The 17,223-nt window shown below is 41.1% G+C and overlaps 1 protein-coding gene across 10 annotated transcripts in view; it reads left to right on the top strand.

Annotated features, from left to right (window-relative positions):
• ccdc93 (coiled-coil domain containing 93) overlaps window positions 1-17,223 on the top strand; it is a 182,083-nt gene that overhangs the window by 76,618 nt on the left and 88,242 nt on the right. For all 10 annotated transcript variants that reach the window (XR_009798230.1, XR_009798231.1, XM_061842450.1 and 7 more), the window contains one exon: window positions 4,943-5,029. Coding sequence is in view for 8 of the 10 variants with exons in the window: in XM_061842450.1 (XP_061698434.1) it covers window positions 4,943-5,029 (87 nt within the window). In the remaining 2 variants the exon portion in view is untranslated. The remainder of the gene's footprint in view (window positions 1-4,942; window positions 5,030-17,223) is intronic.

Below are 17,223 nucleotides of genomic sequence, written 5' to 3'. Positions count from 1 at the left end.
TCTTTTTTTCTTTTTGGAGGTATGGGACATCAATCTTTACCTGTGATGCACTTCCTGTATCTTTGTCACCGAAATCCATTGTCATATGCGCGCGCACACTCGCTGTACAACTTCTTTGCAGATTTAGTCATCTTTTTTCACCATGGGCCCCAAGAAATTGGTGGCCAGCGAGGAGACCACGAGAGTTGTTTTGTCCATCAAAACAAAACAAGAAATCGCTGAGAAATATGAAAAAGGTACGCGGGCGTATGGTTTAATGCTTCTGCTGCTGGTGGTGCTCCTCCACACACATTTGAGAAGTTCGAAGTGGAGGTTGAACCTCAAGAAGAAAATTGTTTCGCTGGGAAAGGCTGAAGACATCGAGGAGTGTGTTCTGGAGCACCACAAGAATCTTTCCATGTTAAGGAACCACCACGAGAATCTTTCGACGGACTCGCCAAAGGCTGGAGGCAATACAACACTCGACAATGCAGGAGCAGTTTGCGGCGGAGAGGAGGAGGCATCCACTATTCAGTCACCCAGAATAAAAAAAGTGTTGATTAAATTTCATGACATTTCCGAATTAAGTCAAAAGAATCATCAGGAAAATGGGTCAACTACTCGGGCGATCGCTCACTTCGACGACAATCGACCTGCACATTTCCCCATGATTATTAAAAGTCCTCAAAGGCAAAAATCCTTTGATTGGTACTTTACAAAACATTGAAAGTTTTTTTTATTCAAGTCATACTTTGTGGAATTTATTAATTTTAGTGGTATTAAATTGTGTGCGTCCTTCCGCCTCTGATGATGCCACGCTGCCTTTTTTTCTCATCACGCACTCAATGCCAAGTATAAGTGAGCATAATTTTTTAGGATGACTCTGGTGGTGGGTAGGAAGATTAATAAGACAGTGGTAGAGCAGAGAACGATGTGATGGAAGCTGAGAAAGGAAGGCTGTTGTGCAGCCTTTTGGAAAGAGGTGAGACAGGGTCTCGATGGACAGAAGGACCACCTAGAAGACTGGACGACTACAGCCAAGGTGATCAGAGAGACAGCCAGAAGAGAAATTGGTGTGTCTTCTGGTAGAAAAGGGGAAAAGGGGAGGAACCCCACAAAGTAAGTTATACAAGGAAAGAAGTTAGTGAAGAAGTGGGACTCTGAGAAGACTGAGGGTAGGCGAAAGGAATACATTGAGATGCGACATAGGGGAAAGGTAGAGGTGGCGAAGGCTCAACAAGAAGCATATGACGTCATGTCCACTAGGTTGGACACAAAAGTAAGAGAAAATGATCTTTACAGGTTAGTCGGACAAGGGATATAAATGGAAAGGTTGTGCAGCAGGTAAGGGTGATTAAGGACAGAGATGGAAATGTGTGCACTAGTGTCACTGTCGCACTATTCATCACTTTAAACTGCTCCCTTTGCACAATTGTCATTACAATGGCTTATAACGGGGACCGCAAATGGGTGTGGGCACTATAGGTTTAGCATAATATGGGGCGTTGACGTACTATTAACTGCTGTAAATGAAGAAGACTCTGCATGTTGCACATCTTTGACTCTTATGAGGAATTGTTCCAGTTGACTGAATGTCCCTTGTTCTTTGTTCTTGTTTGTTTGTTCTTTGTTCTGAATATCATACGAGAGCGGCACCGACTGCCGGAGACCAATTCCTTGTATGTTGTTACATACTTGGCCGTTAAAAATGATTCTTAATCTGATTCTGTTATGGAAAACATGGAAGGCAGTTGGTGTTAGAGAGGGAGATGCAGGAAATAGGATTACATGGAAAAAGATGACACGCTGTGGAGACCCCTAATGGGACATGCTGAAAGGAAAAGAAGATTAAAGAGAAATATATATAGTTATCCCTCGCTACTTCACGCTTCAACTATTGCCGCTTCAGTGAATCACGTTTTTTTTCCACCTCCCCTCCCCCCAAAAAATAAAACAGGATGGCATACAGTATTGCGGGAAGACACATTGATACAAGGCGAGTGATTAGTCCCCGGCTCGACATCGACCAAGAGAGCATGTATAGATTAATCTCGTGAGCTGTTTGGCTGTGCATCATCGAAGCCCTGCATCATCTGTCCACCCCATTTTGATTTTGTGGTGCCATTATGGCGTGAACGAGTCAGTGTTGTTCTACATAAAGAAAGATGTGGTAAGCATCCGTGAAACCGCTTCAATAACTTTTAACAAGGAAACAAAATGTGTGATGAAATAAGAGCATTGTTCGAATGGAAGCTGCGTTCGCTTTGTGGACAGCGGATTGCAGAAAAACGGCGTAGTGACAATGATGAAGAGGCGGTAGGAAATCCTGACAAACCTCAAGCTGCAAGGAGGGATTCACCTCTTCAAGGATGAGGCTTTTTGGCAAGCAAAGCTTGGTTTGAAAATTATTAAAAGTGTTACGCCCTGAGAAGCGTTCGACAGTATGGTACGAGCTGTCAATTTTAATTTAATTTAAATTTCAATTTTGAAGCAGAAGGAAAAACAAAGACAACCATGTTTTTCTCAAAGACAAAAACTTCAGTTACGCTGTCAGATCTCTTGGATTTATTGTAGAAAAAGTTAGCTCATATTTGCTCTCTTGTTTTGCTTTCAATGCTTGATACTATCTGTGCTTAAACAATGTGATGCAACGAAGAAAAGCACATTAGTGGGACAAAGAGCACAACACAACGGTGAGACGGAGGCGACGTCAGTGTGTCTGGAACATTCTACGCTCCACGCTCTAATGAAGAAGACATCACACGCTTGCTTTGTTTGTCACTTGGTTGTGATTTTTGTGTCAAGTGTGCAAAGTGTAAATACTCTACTGTTTACATATTTTAAACGTTTTGGTACCCCCCCCCCACACACACACACAAAAACAACTCCCCATCTCAAAGCTACATCGCCAGCACCTTCCAGCAGAAGTCTATATGTGAAGAATGGTAACTATACAGTAATATAATAGTGTTTTATAATTTAGATTTATATTATAAATTTATAATGCAGGGAGTCCTTGGGCTAAGATGGTCTTGACCGAAAATGCTTCGAGTTAATGACGCCCGTGTCTCGTCCGCAATTTAGGCCCTTGCATCATTGTGTTTCTGCTGAGCTAATGCGCATTATCTGTGTTTGTGCGCAGGGAGTGTTTATATCTATCTATCTATCTATCTATCTATCTATCTATCTATCTATCTATCTATCTATCTATCTATCTATGTGTTTTTTTTTCCCCACCTTGTTACACTTTACACATTATGCCACAAAAGAAGAAAGCTGTTTTTTATTTTATTTATTTTTTGGGCAATGCTGGTCCAGCCGAAAGAAAACCAATTAGTCGGTTGACCGTGGCACTCATTAAGGACAATACCAATATGAGGGATACAGTGATCACGAAGCAACTTTTTTGGGAAGAAGTTCTTTGATAGTTGCTGAGACGGAAAGATTACTTATGTTATGGATCGAGGATCGGAATCAACGTAGGCTTAATATCCGCCTAATGTTCATTAAGGAAAATGGCACGGCATATTTTCCTAACTCTGAAAGAGCAGAAAGGGAAGGATGCTGAGGAGAAATTTACCGCTAGCAAGGGCTATCTGCACTTGCTTCCTTAGCAATTGCTAAGTGCAGCCTCCCTTTATTCTTCGCCATCCACATCTCGCAGTCATGATAAGTAAAGCATCTTATAATTTTTATTTTAATGTATTTTAGATTTTTTTTATACGAAGTACCAACACCCATCCATTTTCTGAGCCGCTTATCCTCACAAGGGTCACGGGAATGCTGAAGCCAATCCCAGCGGTCATCGTAAATTTTGACTTTAACGGTGAAATCCGGCTTAAATTGAAATTCGAGTTAAGTCGCTAGTGTAAGAAGGGATCTCCGTCGTAGACCAAGGACTCCCTGTATTTGGAGTGTAGGCATAACTACTAGCTACACTAACACTTTATTGGTAGAAATTGTAGAGTGGAGGAGGGGGACTCATGTCGGTTGCCCAACTAAGTCACTGAGCTGCTCACGTTCTTATTTAGTGGGGGACGGGTGACTTCCGACAGACGTCCAAGTGCACAAGTGGGTTTCGTTATAGCCATAGACCCAAAAAATATCAGAAAAACCCAAATGGCAAAAAAATCCATCTTCCTCTTCTTTTTTTCCTTTCGGCTTGTGGCATGAGCGGTAGCCACAGCACGCCATCTTTTTCCATCTATGCCTATCTCCTGCATCTTCCTCTAACAACAACTGCCCTCATATTTTATGTTTGAAATCATCAAACAAATGTACATTATGTATCAGCTGACCCCCCCTCAGTTGTGCTTCCCATCTACTCCATGATAAAATAATTTAAACTCTGCCCCTAAATTTCTAGCCTTACTCCCTTTCCACCTGCTCTCTTAGATGCACATTATAACCTTTCTCCTAATCTTCAACCACCTCCTGAGCTTTTCCTGTCATAGTACTAACATTCAAAGTCCTTACTCTCTGTTGTATACTCTATGCGTTCCTCATCTTCTTCTCCCAACAAATATGCTTTCCTCTTCTTTGTCTTTGACCCAAAGTAGCTGAATTTCCACTGACGCCCTGAAGGTTAACGGTGCTGAATGCGTGTTTTGTTAACTCGGGCCATGACCGATCCAATCTGGGATACTTTAGATGAACGCTCATAATTGTTTGGCAAAGTTTTAAGCTGGATGCCCTACCTGATGCAACGTTCTGCATTTATCTGGGCTTGGGACCGATCTACAGATTGCACTAGCCTGTACCCCCAAAGGGGTGAGTTGGTGGAAAAATATTTTCATTCTACTTAATTTATAGAGTCAGTGATAGTTTTAACAAAGTGCAGTACATAATCATAAATTATCTTCATAAAATTTACAAGCGCTCCCTTCACATTGCTATTTACCAACACTTTTGTTCTTGTTCGAGTTTTATAGTTATGATTTTGTCACATGCATATATCTTTCAGGGGCAACTGACAGCAAGTGCAGTAGGATATATTGTGGGACAACAATCTGAGGAGATCAAACTGATTGCATCTGAGTATGCTGATAAGGTGGGTAACTGTCATAAATGGACACAGTACACATTGAATATTTATATGGATGGTACTATTCCTTTGATTTAGACAAAATCTTACATTACGACACAGGTCATTTTATCATCCGAGAACGATATTCAGTATATCAGATATATCCATCTATCTATCCATTTTCTTTGCTGCTTATCCTTACGAGGGTCGTGGGGATTGCTGGAGCCCTATCCAAGCTGTCAACGAGCAGGAGCCGGGGTGCAAGTTAACCATACTGAGCATGTTCGGAAGTTACAGGGACCTCACCATATGCGAAAACATAACGAGTCTGGCGAATAAAGTTTTCAAATGTCGAAAAAAATTGGCGAACGTGTAAATTGGGTGTTTATCCTCGCATATGATTCTTTACTGTTATAGACATTTATGTATATTATAAAAACTCGTATTTGAGTCCTGGCTTTAGTATGACAAAAGTTTTGTCGGAAGCTATAATGGAAGTTGAGCGAATAATTGTTTACAGTGAAGAAAATAAGTATTTGAACACCCTGCTATATTGCAAGTTCTCCGACTTAGAAATCATGGAGGGGTCTGAAATTTTCATCGTAGGTGCATGTCCACTGTGAGAGAGATAATCTCAAAAGAAAAATCCAGAAATCACAATGTATGATTTATTTTTTTTTTTTTTAATGATTTGTGTGAAATTGCTGCAAATAAATATTTTAACACCTGTCTATCAGCTAGAATTCTGCTCCTCAAAGACCTGTTAGTCCGCCTTTAAAACTCCACCTCCACTCCATGTATTATCCTGAACCAGATGCACCTGTGTGAGGTTGTTAGCTGCATAAAGACATCTGTCCACCCCATACAATCAGTAAGACTCAAACTTGTAACATGGCTAAGACCAAAGAGCTGTTCAAAGACACCAGAGACAAAATTGTAATGTAATTGCTGGAAAGGACTACGGAGAAATTGCCAAACAGCTTGGTGATAAAAGGTCCACTGTTGGAGCAATCATTACAAAATGGAAGAAGCCAAACATGATGGTCAATCTCAATCAGAGTGGAGCCTCATGCAAGATATCACCTCGTGGGGTCTCAATGATCCTTAGAAAGGTGAGGAATCAGCCCAGGACTACACGACAGGACTTGGTCAATTACCTGAAAAGAGCTGGGACCACCGTTTCCAAGGTGACTGATGGTAATACACGAAGTCGTCATGGTTTGAAATCATGCATGGCACGGAAGGTTCGTCTGCTTAGACCAGCACATGTCAAGGCCTGTGTTAAGTTTGCCAATGACCATTTGGATGATACAGAGGAGTCTTGGGAGAAGGTTTTGTGCTCAGATGAGACCAAAATGGAACTTTTTGGTCATAATTCCACGAACTGTGTTTGGAGGAAGGTAAATGATGAGTTCGATCCCAAAAACACCATTCCTCCTGTGAAGCATGGGGGTGGTAGCATCATGGTTTGGGGGTGTTTCTCTGCATCTGGGACAGGACGACTTCACTGTATTCAGGAGAAGATGACCCCCGGCCATGTATTGTGAGATTTTTGGGAAAAACCTATTTCCCTCAGTTAGAGCATTAAAGATGGGTTGTGGCTGAGTCTTTCAACATGACAATGACCTGAAGCACACAGCCAGGAAAGCCAAGGAGTTTGTCCGTAAGAAGCATAGTAAGGTTCTGGCGTGGCCCAGCCAGTCTCCAGACCTAAACCCAATAGAAAATCTTTGGAGGGAGCTGAAACTCCGTGTTTCTCACTGACAGCCCAGAAACCTGTCTGATCTAGAGAAGATCCGTGTGGAGGACTCAGCCAAAATCCCTCCTGCAGTGTGTGCAAACCTGATGAACAACTTCAGGAAACGTTTGACCTCTGTAATTGCAAACAAAGGCTACAGTACCAAATATTAACATTAGTTTTCTCAGGTGTTCAAATACTTATTTGCAGCTGTATCACACAAATAAATTATTTAAAAAAATCATACATTGTGCACCTGGGTTCCGCATGTTTCTCGCCATCGGTTCATGCTACCTGTGGATGCTCCGGAAAATTTTAATCCTTTGGGATTTTCTTTCGAAAAACAAAGCATGGCAGTGGTATAAGTGCAGCTTGTCAGCTGCCAACTTTGACGGATACCCATTACGCAGGAAAGACGGCCAACAACTTTGTCTGCTATCGGAAAATCTACTCCCTGTGCAGGGCAAGGCAAAGGATTCGCCAGGAATGGTTTTCTAAATTCAAGTGGCTCAAATTGAGGGACTCAATTTTTTTCTACCAATGTTGTATTGACAGTGGAAGAAAAAAATGTTCTGACGCGCTGAAAATCATCGGTGGCGCCGAAGTTGAACGACTTCGTGAATCATCAGCAGACAGCTGATCACAAGTTTGCTGCAACTGCAAAGATATAGTTGATATAGAAAGGCAGGCATAACATTGTAAAGACGTCCTTAAGGAACTTTCTCTAAACATACTGTAAATGAACTGTTAATTGTTAAAATTGAAGGAGCTGAAGAATTGTTTGATTTTGATGAAAGTTTCTGTTAATGGGGAGGAGTAAAATGAGAATCTTTTTGGCATTAATCATGCAAAAACTTAGTGTTGAACAGTGATGTATGAACATAGAAGAGGATTGAGAAACTTTATTGTTATGACATATCTCTGTCATTCTTAGTTTAATAGATTCAGTTACCAATAAAAATATAAGCCCTTGTATCACATTTATGTCTGAAAGTTATTTCTATGCATGTAACCTGAAGAACAAGAAAGAGTATTAGTCATGTTATTACACCGCACTTTGACCGGCATGTGATGCTATTTTTTGGCTATGATTATAGAAAAGTGGGTAATGAAAATTTTAAATACCATTTTATATTATGTTTTACTGATCTTCTTTTTCTTTCAGTTAGGGGTCGCCACAGCGTGTCATCTTTTTCCATCTTAGCCTATCTTGTGCATCCTCCTCTCTAACACCCACTGTCCTCATGTCCTCCGTCACAACATCCATTAACCTTTTCTTTGGTGTTTCGCTCGCTCTTTTGCCTGGCAGCTCCATCCTCAGCACACTTCTACCAATATACTCACTCTCTCACCTCTGAACATGTCCAAACCATCAAAGTCTGCTCTCTCCAACCTTGTCTCCAAAACATCCAACTTTGGCTGTCCCTCTAATGAGCTCATTTCTAATCCTATCCAACCTGTTCACACCAAGCGAGAACCTCAGCATCTTCATTTCTGCTACCTCTAGTTCTGCTTCCTGTTGTTTCTTTGGACCCACCATCTCTAATCCGTACATAATGACCGGTCCCACCGCTGTTTTGTAAACTTTGCCCTTCATCCTAGCGGAGACTCCTCTGTCACATAGAACACCAGACACCTTCTGCCAACTGTTCCATTCCACTTGTACCCGTTTCTTCACTTCCTTACCACACTCACCTTTGCGCTGTATTGTTGACCCCAAGTATTTGAAGTCTTCCACCCTTGCGATATCTTCTCCCTGGAGCTTCACTCTTCCTCCTCCGCCCCTCTCATTCACGCACATATATTCTGTTTTACTTCAGCTAATCTTCATTCCTCACTTTCCAGTGTGTACCTCCATCATGTTTTACTAATATTAGTTGAAATTGGAAATTAACAATTCTGAGTTTGAATTTTTTTGTTTTCTATTTTAGTTATGTTTTTGTTTATTTTGTTTTTAATTTACAGTTATGTTATATTAATCCAGTTAATTATTTTCAGGTTTTAAGATTCCATCCCTAATCACACCCGCAACTTTATCTGCCGACTGCATGATTGGTGGACCACACCCGTAACTATATCTGCAAGCATAACTGACCACACCCGTATATTTTTCAAATGTGAGTGACTGCTATACACCACCATCCTATGCTGTCGAGCTACACTCTTCCCTACCATGACCTAACAGTCAATGACCTTCAGATTACATCGCCTGCACAAAATATAATCCACCTGTGTGCTTCTACTGCCACCATTATACACTCAATGTCCCTGCCTCTTCTGGAAAAAAATGTTCACTACTGCCATTTCCATCCTTTTTTGCAAAGTCCTCCACCATCTCTCCCTTCTTTGTCGGCCCTGTTTCCTTCACCAACATGTCCATTACAATCTGCACCAATAACAACTCTCTCTTCGGCTGGGATGCTCAGAACCACTTAATCTAGTTTCTTCAAGAATTTCTTTCAACTCCAGGTCATATCCTACCTGTGGGGCATAGCCACTAATCACATTACACATAACACCCTCAATTTCACATTTCAGCCTCATCAATCGATGTGATATTCTTTTCACCTTCAAGACATTCTTAGACAGCTTTTGCTTTAAAATAAGCCCTACTCCATTTCTCTTCCCATCTACTTTTGATTTTAATGCAGTAGTCTTGACATAGTGCAATTGTGAAACACCACATTTGTGTTGTAGCCTGATCCAGGCATAAATTATATGAGGTCCCTATGATAAATTATATGAGGTGCCTATGAACAAAATTCTTCTTTACCTACCTACCTTGTTGCCTTAGTGTGTCATCTTTTTCCATGTGACCCTATCTCTTCCATCTTCCTCTCTAACACCAACAGCCCTCATGTCTTGCCTCACAGTATCAATCAATCTCTCTTTGGTCTTCATTACGCTCTTTTGGCTGACAGCTCTATCCTCGACATAGTCACGTTCTGTCCTCTGGATGTGTCCACACAATCTAAATCTGCGTTCACAAACTTTGTCTCCAAGACATCTAACTTGGTGTCCCTCTTAATGAGCTAAATTCTAATCCTATCCACCTTACTCACCCAGAGACAGAACCTCAACATATTCATTTCTGCCACATCTGGATCTGCTTCCTGTATTTGCTTCAGTTTCACTGTCCCAAATCTGTCCATCATGGCTTGCCTCACCACTGTTTTCTAAACCTTGCCCTTCATCCTAGGAGATACTCTTGTGTTACATAACATCTGACATCTTTTGCCAGCTCTTCCAACCTGCTTGGACCCGTTTCGTCATTTCCTTACCACACTCACCATTGCTCTGGATTGTTGACACCAAGTATTTGAAATCGTTCACTCAATCAGAATCAGCGTTATTTGGCAAAGTGTGTTAACTAAACACCCAAGGAATTTTTCTCTGGCAGATGGTGCTGTCCCGGTATGACATACAGAACAAAGAACAACAAAGCAGCAAGAAAAAAGAACAAAAGACATTTATATTTAGAGGAACTATTCCTTATAAAAGTTTTGCAAGATCTAAAATCTTCTTGGTTTAGAACAGGTACGAGATAAGTGTCTCAACGTCCCACACTGTGTAAAACCTGTACCGTCGCGGTTCCCGTAATAGACCAGTGCAATGACAGTTCTGCAAAGGGAGCAGGTTAAAGTGACGAATCATGTGATAGTCTACAAAATAAATTACTCATATTGTCATTAATTGCACCAGCAGAATGTGAGTATCCCAACAATGGCACAAAGCAGAAAATAGTACATTTGCTGACTAAGAATGTTATGACTTAATTGCCAGAGGGAAAAAACAGTTTGAATGGCTGCTAGTTTTGACTTTCATTGGTCTGTAGCACTTTGCCGACAGAAGGAGCTGGACGAGCTGGTGGCCAGGATGTGGAGGATCCGAAAGAATCCTGCCTGCTCTGGATCTAGTTCACGTTGCGTGTAAGTCCTCAATAGTGGATAGAATGGTGCACACACTGCAGGAGGGATTTTGGCCCACTCCTCCATACACATCTTCTCTATATTGGACAGGTTTCTGGGCTGTCGCTGAGAAACATGGAGTTTCAGCTTCCTCCAAAGATTTTCTATTGGGTTTAGGTCTAGAGACTGGCTAGGCCACGCCAGAACCTTGATATGCTTCTCACAGAGCCACTCCTTGGTTTTTCTAGCTGTGTGCTTCGGGTCATTGTCATGTTGAAAGACCCAGGCACAACCCATCTTCAATGCTCCGACTGTTCCCCAAAATCTCACAATACATGGCCGCAGTGATCCTCTCAATACATTGCAGCCGTCCTGTCCCATGTGCAGAAAAACACACCCAAATCATGATGCTTCACAATATGTATGGTGTTCTTGGGATGGAACTCATCATTCGTCTTCCTCCAAACACGGATAGTGGAATTATGACCAAAAACTTCCACTTTGGTCTCATCTGATCACAAAACTTTCTCCTTTCCATCCGTGCGGAGTTGTACAATGTTGTCTCTGGTGTCTTTAGACAGCTCTTTGGCCTTGGCCATGTCACAAGTTTGAGTCTTACTGATTGTATGAGGTGGACAGGTGTCTTTATGCAGCTAACGACCTCACACAGGTGCCTCTGATTCAGGATAATACATCGAGTGGAGGTGGACTTTTAAAGGCAGAATAACAGGTCTTTGAGGGTCAGAATTCCAGCTGATAGACAGGTGTTGAAATACTTATTTGCAGCTGTATCATACAAATTGTTAAAAAATCATACATTGTGATTTCTGGATTTTTCTTTTTAGATTATCTCACTCACAATGGACATCCACCTACAATGAAAATTTCAGACCCCTCCATGATTTCTTAATATAGCAGGGTGTTCAATTACTTATTTTCTACACTATATGTGATGTAACAGGACTATTACTTGAGCACATTTGTCTACTCTTGCCACTCTTGGAGCAGACATCCTCTTTTGCTCCTCTTACGCTTAAGTAAAAATTTTTCCTCATCAAATCAGCCAGTCGTAGGTCATCGCCCAGTTTGTGGTTCCATTGGAACTGTGAAGAACATGTAATATGGATGACAAGATCTTATCAGATCATGGAGTTTTTAATAACTCGGTAATGCGCCTACAGTTATCACTTAACGGATGTTAATGTTAAATGCATTTAGTGATGGAATGATGTTAGGGATTAAATCACAACACAGAATGAACTACAGTAACTTCAAATTGAGAAATGGCCCACACAAAGCAAAGCAAATTTATTTAATCAATCAGAACACTAAGGTTTCGGACTTCGTCTTTGTTTTTTAAAGATAGAGAGTCCAGGTGTTTACTAACAGCAATTCTTTTTTCTTTATTGCCAAAAACAATTTTCAGTTTTGTTGGGCGTTAGTTGAAGAAAACTTTGGCTCATTCAGTTATTTGCTTTAGACTGTAGTAAAATACCTCTATTGAATAGTTGTCATCTGGAGACACCGCTAAATATAACTGTGTTAACTGCATAGCTATGATAATCAAAATCAAAGTTTTGAAGAATTTGACCCATGGGTAGCATATACAGGCTGAACAAGAGGGGCCCAAGAACTGACCCTTGAGGGACCCCATTGGTCATTGCCATTTGTTGAGATTGAGCACTTCCGATGGTTACAAAGTCTCTCCTTTCCTCCAGGTAGGACCTAAACATTTAAGGACCACTCCAATTAATCCTACCCACATTTCCAACCTGTTTATTTGTATATTATGATCTACCGTATCAAAAGCCGCACTGAGATCCAACAAGACCAAAATTGACACCTTTCTTGAGTTAGTACTCAACCTTTAATCATGTAGCACTTTGATAAGAGCAGATTGTGTGCTGTAATGAGTTTGGAAACCTGATTGAAATTTGTCAAAAAGTCCAGTTAAATTCAATAAATTGCTAAATTGATGAAAAATAACTCGAGTATCTTGACTGTGAATGGGAGATTTGAGATGGGTCTGTTTTTTTTAGAAGAGGCGGAATTGCAGCTACTTTGAGAGCTTTGAGAAACTCAGACTGACATGAGCAATTATTTGCTGCAAATCAGATAGCACTGAGTACAAAATAGTTTTGAAAAAGTCACATGGTAATGAGTCGAGACAGTTCATTGATGGTTTCAACTGCTGAAAAGTTTTCACTAGTTTTTTTGGTCAACTGTTTCAAATTCTGACAAATTAATAGAGTTTTCCCTGGGTGGCAGATGTAATATTTTATCATTTTGCTGATTTGTGTTGACATTTGACATGATGGATTGTATTTTTTCACTAAAATAACAGGCAAACTTCAAAGTTCTGGAGCTATCTGATTCGGGGGGGGGGGGGGGGTTGAGAGCTTGTCAACCACAGCAAACACAGCACAAGTATTGTTGAGGTTCTTACTGATGATTTCAGAAAAGAGTTTCTGTCTAGCCCTGACTAACTTTTGATTAAAATTACAAAGACACAGTCATAGAGGTCATAGTTAATTTGGAGTTTAGTTTTTCTCCACATTCATTGTTTTCCTACACTTTGATCGAGAGCTCTTGCTTATCATTGCTCTTCCACAGTATTTTAGGTTGGTTCAGGATGGTGTTAATTTTAACAGGAGCGACAGCATTCATGGCATTTGTGATTTTCGAATTGAAATTGTCCTAAAGTTCATCAACTGTCTCAGCATTCACAATCCCGTGGTACAGCCACAGTCTCAATATATTTAGTGGTAGTACTCAAATTGATGTACCTTTTCCGAATAAACATAGATGTTGTCTGAACTCTTGTAAGAATCTGTAATTCAGAAAATACACAAAAATGGTCAGAAATAGCCATATCCTTAATGTCAATCAAAAGAATTTCAACATCCTTAGAGATGACCAAGGCTAAGATGTGCGAGTTGGACACTTACGATGTTGAGAGAGGTAAAATCTGTCTAGTATGGCAAAAAGTTCTTTGAAAATGTTTTCTGTTATTGTCAACATGAATGTTAAAGTCCCCTGTTATGACAAAATACTTGTACAAATAACTGACAGCAATTCTGAAAAATCTGTGTTTTGGAGGTCTATAAATTATTAAAACAATAATCTTTGGGTTACATTTAACTAAAAAAATCAGATAATCAAAAGAGATAAAATCACCCAATATAATTTTTTATATTGAAATAATGATTTAAAAATAACAGCAATACCACCACCTTTTCTCCCTGTTCAACACTTGTTCATAAAATTAAAATTTGCTGGTGTTGCCTCATTTAAAATGGTATTGCAGCTACTTTGTTAACCACGTTTCATTTAATAACAAAAAGTCCAAATATATGTGCATTAATGAGAAAAGTGGAGGGGGAAGAGCGAGTTTACAGGCAGAAGAGATAGCGAGGGTGGAAATATTTAGGGTCAACAATCCAGAGCAACGGTGAGTGTGGGAAGGAAGTGAAGAACCGGGTCCAAGCAGGTTGGAACAGCTGGCGAAAGGTGTCTGGTGTGTTATGTGACAGAAGAGTCTCTGCTAGAATGAAGGGGAAAGTTTACACAACAGCCTCACCGGCCATGATGTACGGATTAGAGACGGTGGCACTGAAGAAACAACAGTAAGCAGAACTGGAGGTGGCAGAAATGAAGATGTTGAGGTTCTCGCTCGGAGTGAGCAGGTTGGATAGGATTAGAAATGAGCTCATTAGAGGGACAGCCAAAGTTGGATGTTTTGCTGACAAGGTTCGACAGAGCAGACTTCGATGGTTTGGACATGTTCAGAGGCGAGAGAGTGAGTATATTGGTGGTAGGGTGCTGAGGATGGAACTGGCAGGCAAAAGAGCGAGAGGAAGACCAAAGAGAAGGTTTATGGATGTGGTGAGGGAAGACATGAGGGCAGTTGGGGTTAGAGAGGAAGATGCAGGAGATAGGCTAAGATGGCAAAAGATGGCACGCTGTGGCGACCCCTAACGGGACAAGCCGAAAGGAAAAGAAGAATTTCTTTGACCAACTTTGTCCCTTGTAATTCCAGGGATGAAAGGTGCCAGATCTCCATAGGGGTATGGGTTATCCGGCAAAAGACCTGGTAATATCAGTCAGATTTACAGATGAGTCTGAGCTGGTCGGGCCGTTCGCGTTATTTTATTTCCAATTTTTGTTCAGGGGCGTTCAAGTACTGGATTTCTATTCAAAATCATAAGCAAAAAATCTTGAAATTTTTGTTCAAAATCCGATTTGTTCAAGAGCGGGGACGTTCGAGCACTAAGTATTCGTTGCATTCCAGCTACTTTCTGTTAACCACGTTAAATTTAAGACAAAAAGTCCAGAACATGGGTTGTAATGATATCATTAATCAATGTTGATTTGTTACCCAGTGACCTAATATTAAAAAGAGGTAGCCTCGCAGAGATAGCTGGAGACAATAGTTTGACTGGTTTGGTTAGACTCACATTTTATTGTCACTAAGTTGGAAGTTCTACATTTTCGTGCCATATTTCTTTGACCAACTTTCTCCCCCTTGTAATTCTAGGGATGGAAGATGGCTGATCTCCATAGGGTTCTGAGTTATTCTGGAAAAGACCCGGTAATATCATTCAGATTGACAAATGAGTCTTCATGGTTGGAGGACGGGCCTTTCGCATCTTAGTGGACGGTGGTTTCAGGAGAGGAGGGATGGTAGGAAGATCCTGGCGTGGTATGGGCTGGACTCCATCGTTGACAATAGCCTTCATCCTATCCATCAGACCCAACATTGCATTCAATCTGGGAGAGGGGTAGCCAACTACTGCAGATAGGGTTCGTGTTACGGTCCCGAAAAAGGCAGAAATTGTCAATAAAACTCACCGATAGTGTCGTGCACACCTCGCTTCACTACTTTATTCAATTGACGGAGCCTCGAGAAACGTTCATCTTAATATCATACAAGAGGAAGAGGTCCGCTTATAAAAACCACAGCATCCAAACGTTACACTTTGGTTCTAAGCTCAAAGTAATCTTTCTTCAGTACCTCTGATTGCTGCATGAGAACATCCAGGGCCCCTGTGTGTAATGACAGATTTCATAGGTGGGTGCTCATCAGTGATCTCCAGGATTTTTTGAGAGATATCAGATAGTGTCAATAAAACACCATAGTTTTGTGTTCTTCTCACTGCAAAAAGCATTTCACATTTTTTATTTTTCCATCACCAATTATTAATGTTTGGGCTCCCTTTTTTCTTAGATGATTTGATTTCATACCTTTGAGTGGTGGTGGAGGCTGAGTATTCTTGGCCAGGGTCTTGTAAGTGGCTCAAATCTATTTGTATGTATGATGTCGATATTTTTCACTGACTCACATTCTTTTTTTCTTGTTCTTCGGTGTAACGACCATCCATGGTCACTCACTCGGTGTTGAGGCGACCCGCAAGGCAGGCCAGCGACATTCCTCGGTAATCTCCTGGTGCTGTTGTATCTTGTTTTTTTAAATGTCCCATATCTTTGGGCTTTGCTCCGAGTAAATTTCAGAGAGAGCTGCTTGGAGGATCCGTTATTCTTTCCACAGTCTGTCCTCGTTGTTGAGCTAGGTGACTGTGTGTTACCACACCTCTGCTCACTATTTTGAGACATCGGTTGAGTGGTTTCATTCCCCAACTGTCCATTTACAGCCACATAGACTTCAAGACGGCAGATTTTTAATTCCAGAATTGACACCCTCTGCAGTACTACGCGATAGTCCTCAGTAGAAAAGGGAGGCATCTTGATGGCTGGTCTTGTTGCTCACACCAGGCTTTTGCTAATTAGCAGGCCACGCTCACATAACAATAAAACAATTTATGTTCCACAGATTTCAAAGTATCGAAGAGTCGCTGCTTCATTTTCTTTCGAGTTGTCCCATTAGGTAGGGGTTGCCACAGCGCGTCATTTTTTTCCATCTTAGCCTATCTCGTGCATCCTTCTCTCTAACACCCACTGTCCTCATATCCTCCCCAACATCCATCAATGTTTTCTTTGGTCTTCCTCTTGCTCTTTTGCCTGGCAGCTCCATCCTCACCACCTTTCTACCAATATCGCATAGCGGAGACTCTTGTGTCACATAAAACACCAGACATATTCCGCCAACTTTTCCATCCCGCTTGGACAAGTTTCTTCACTTCCTTACCTTACGGGGCAAGGCTGGGATCAAGACCGGCCGCCAGCATCTATCGGCAACGCTCGTCGTGAAATTAGTCACAGCTGTGATAGCGGAGAACGGCATTGCTACCTGTTTGCATTAAATTTTGTGTTTATAATGACGACAACATTACGATTTCCGGCAGCATTTCTGTATTTTCACTCTGACGTTAACATTTCTTAGAGAAGCATTCTGTTTAGTACGACATAGATATAACTTATCGACATACGTACGCATATGTTATCGAGTGTAACCGTGCAGATAGGAACAAAAACCGTATCATGTCTAACCGAACAAGTACAAAAAGTGGACATTCCCGGCAAAGTGCTGTGCACTTATCCAGGAGCATATCCAAACCAGGAAACACAAAGGTAAGATGGACGTAAATTTCTCAATTATTATATAATTGACAACT

This window comes from Syngnathoides biaculeatus, chromosome 14 (genome assembly GCF_019802595.1).
Source record: "Syngnathoides biaculeatus isolate LvHL_M chromosome 14, ASM1980259v1, whole genome shotgun sequence".
Taxonomy (NCBI): Eukaryota; Metazoa; Chordata; class Actinopteri; order Syngnathiformes; family Syngnathidae; genus Syngnathoides; species Syngnathoides biaculeatus.
The sequence above is the reverse complement of the archived record's forward strand: the minus strand, read 5'-3'. Positions and strand labels throughout refer to the sequence as shown.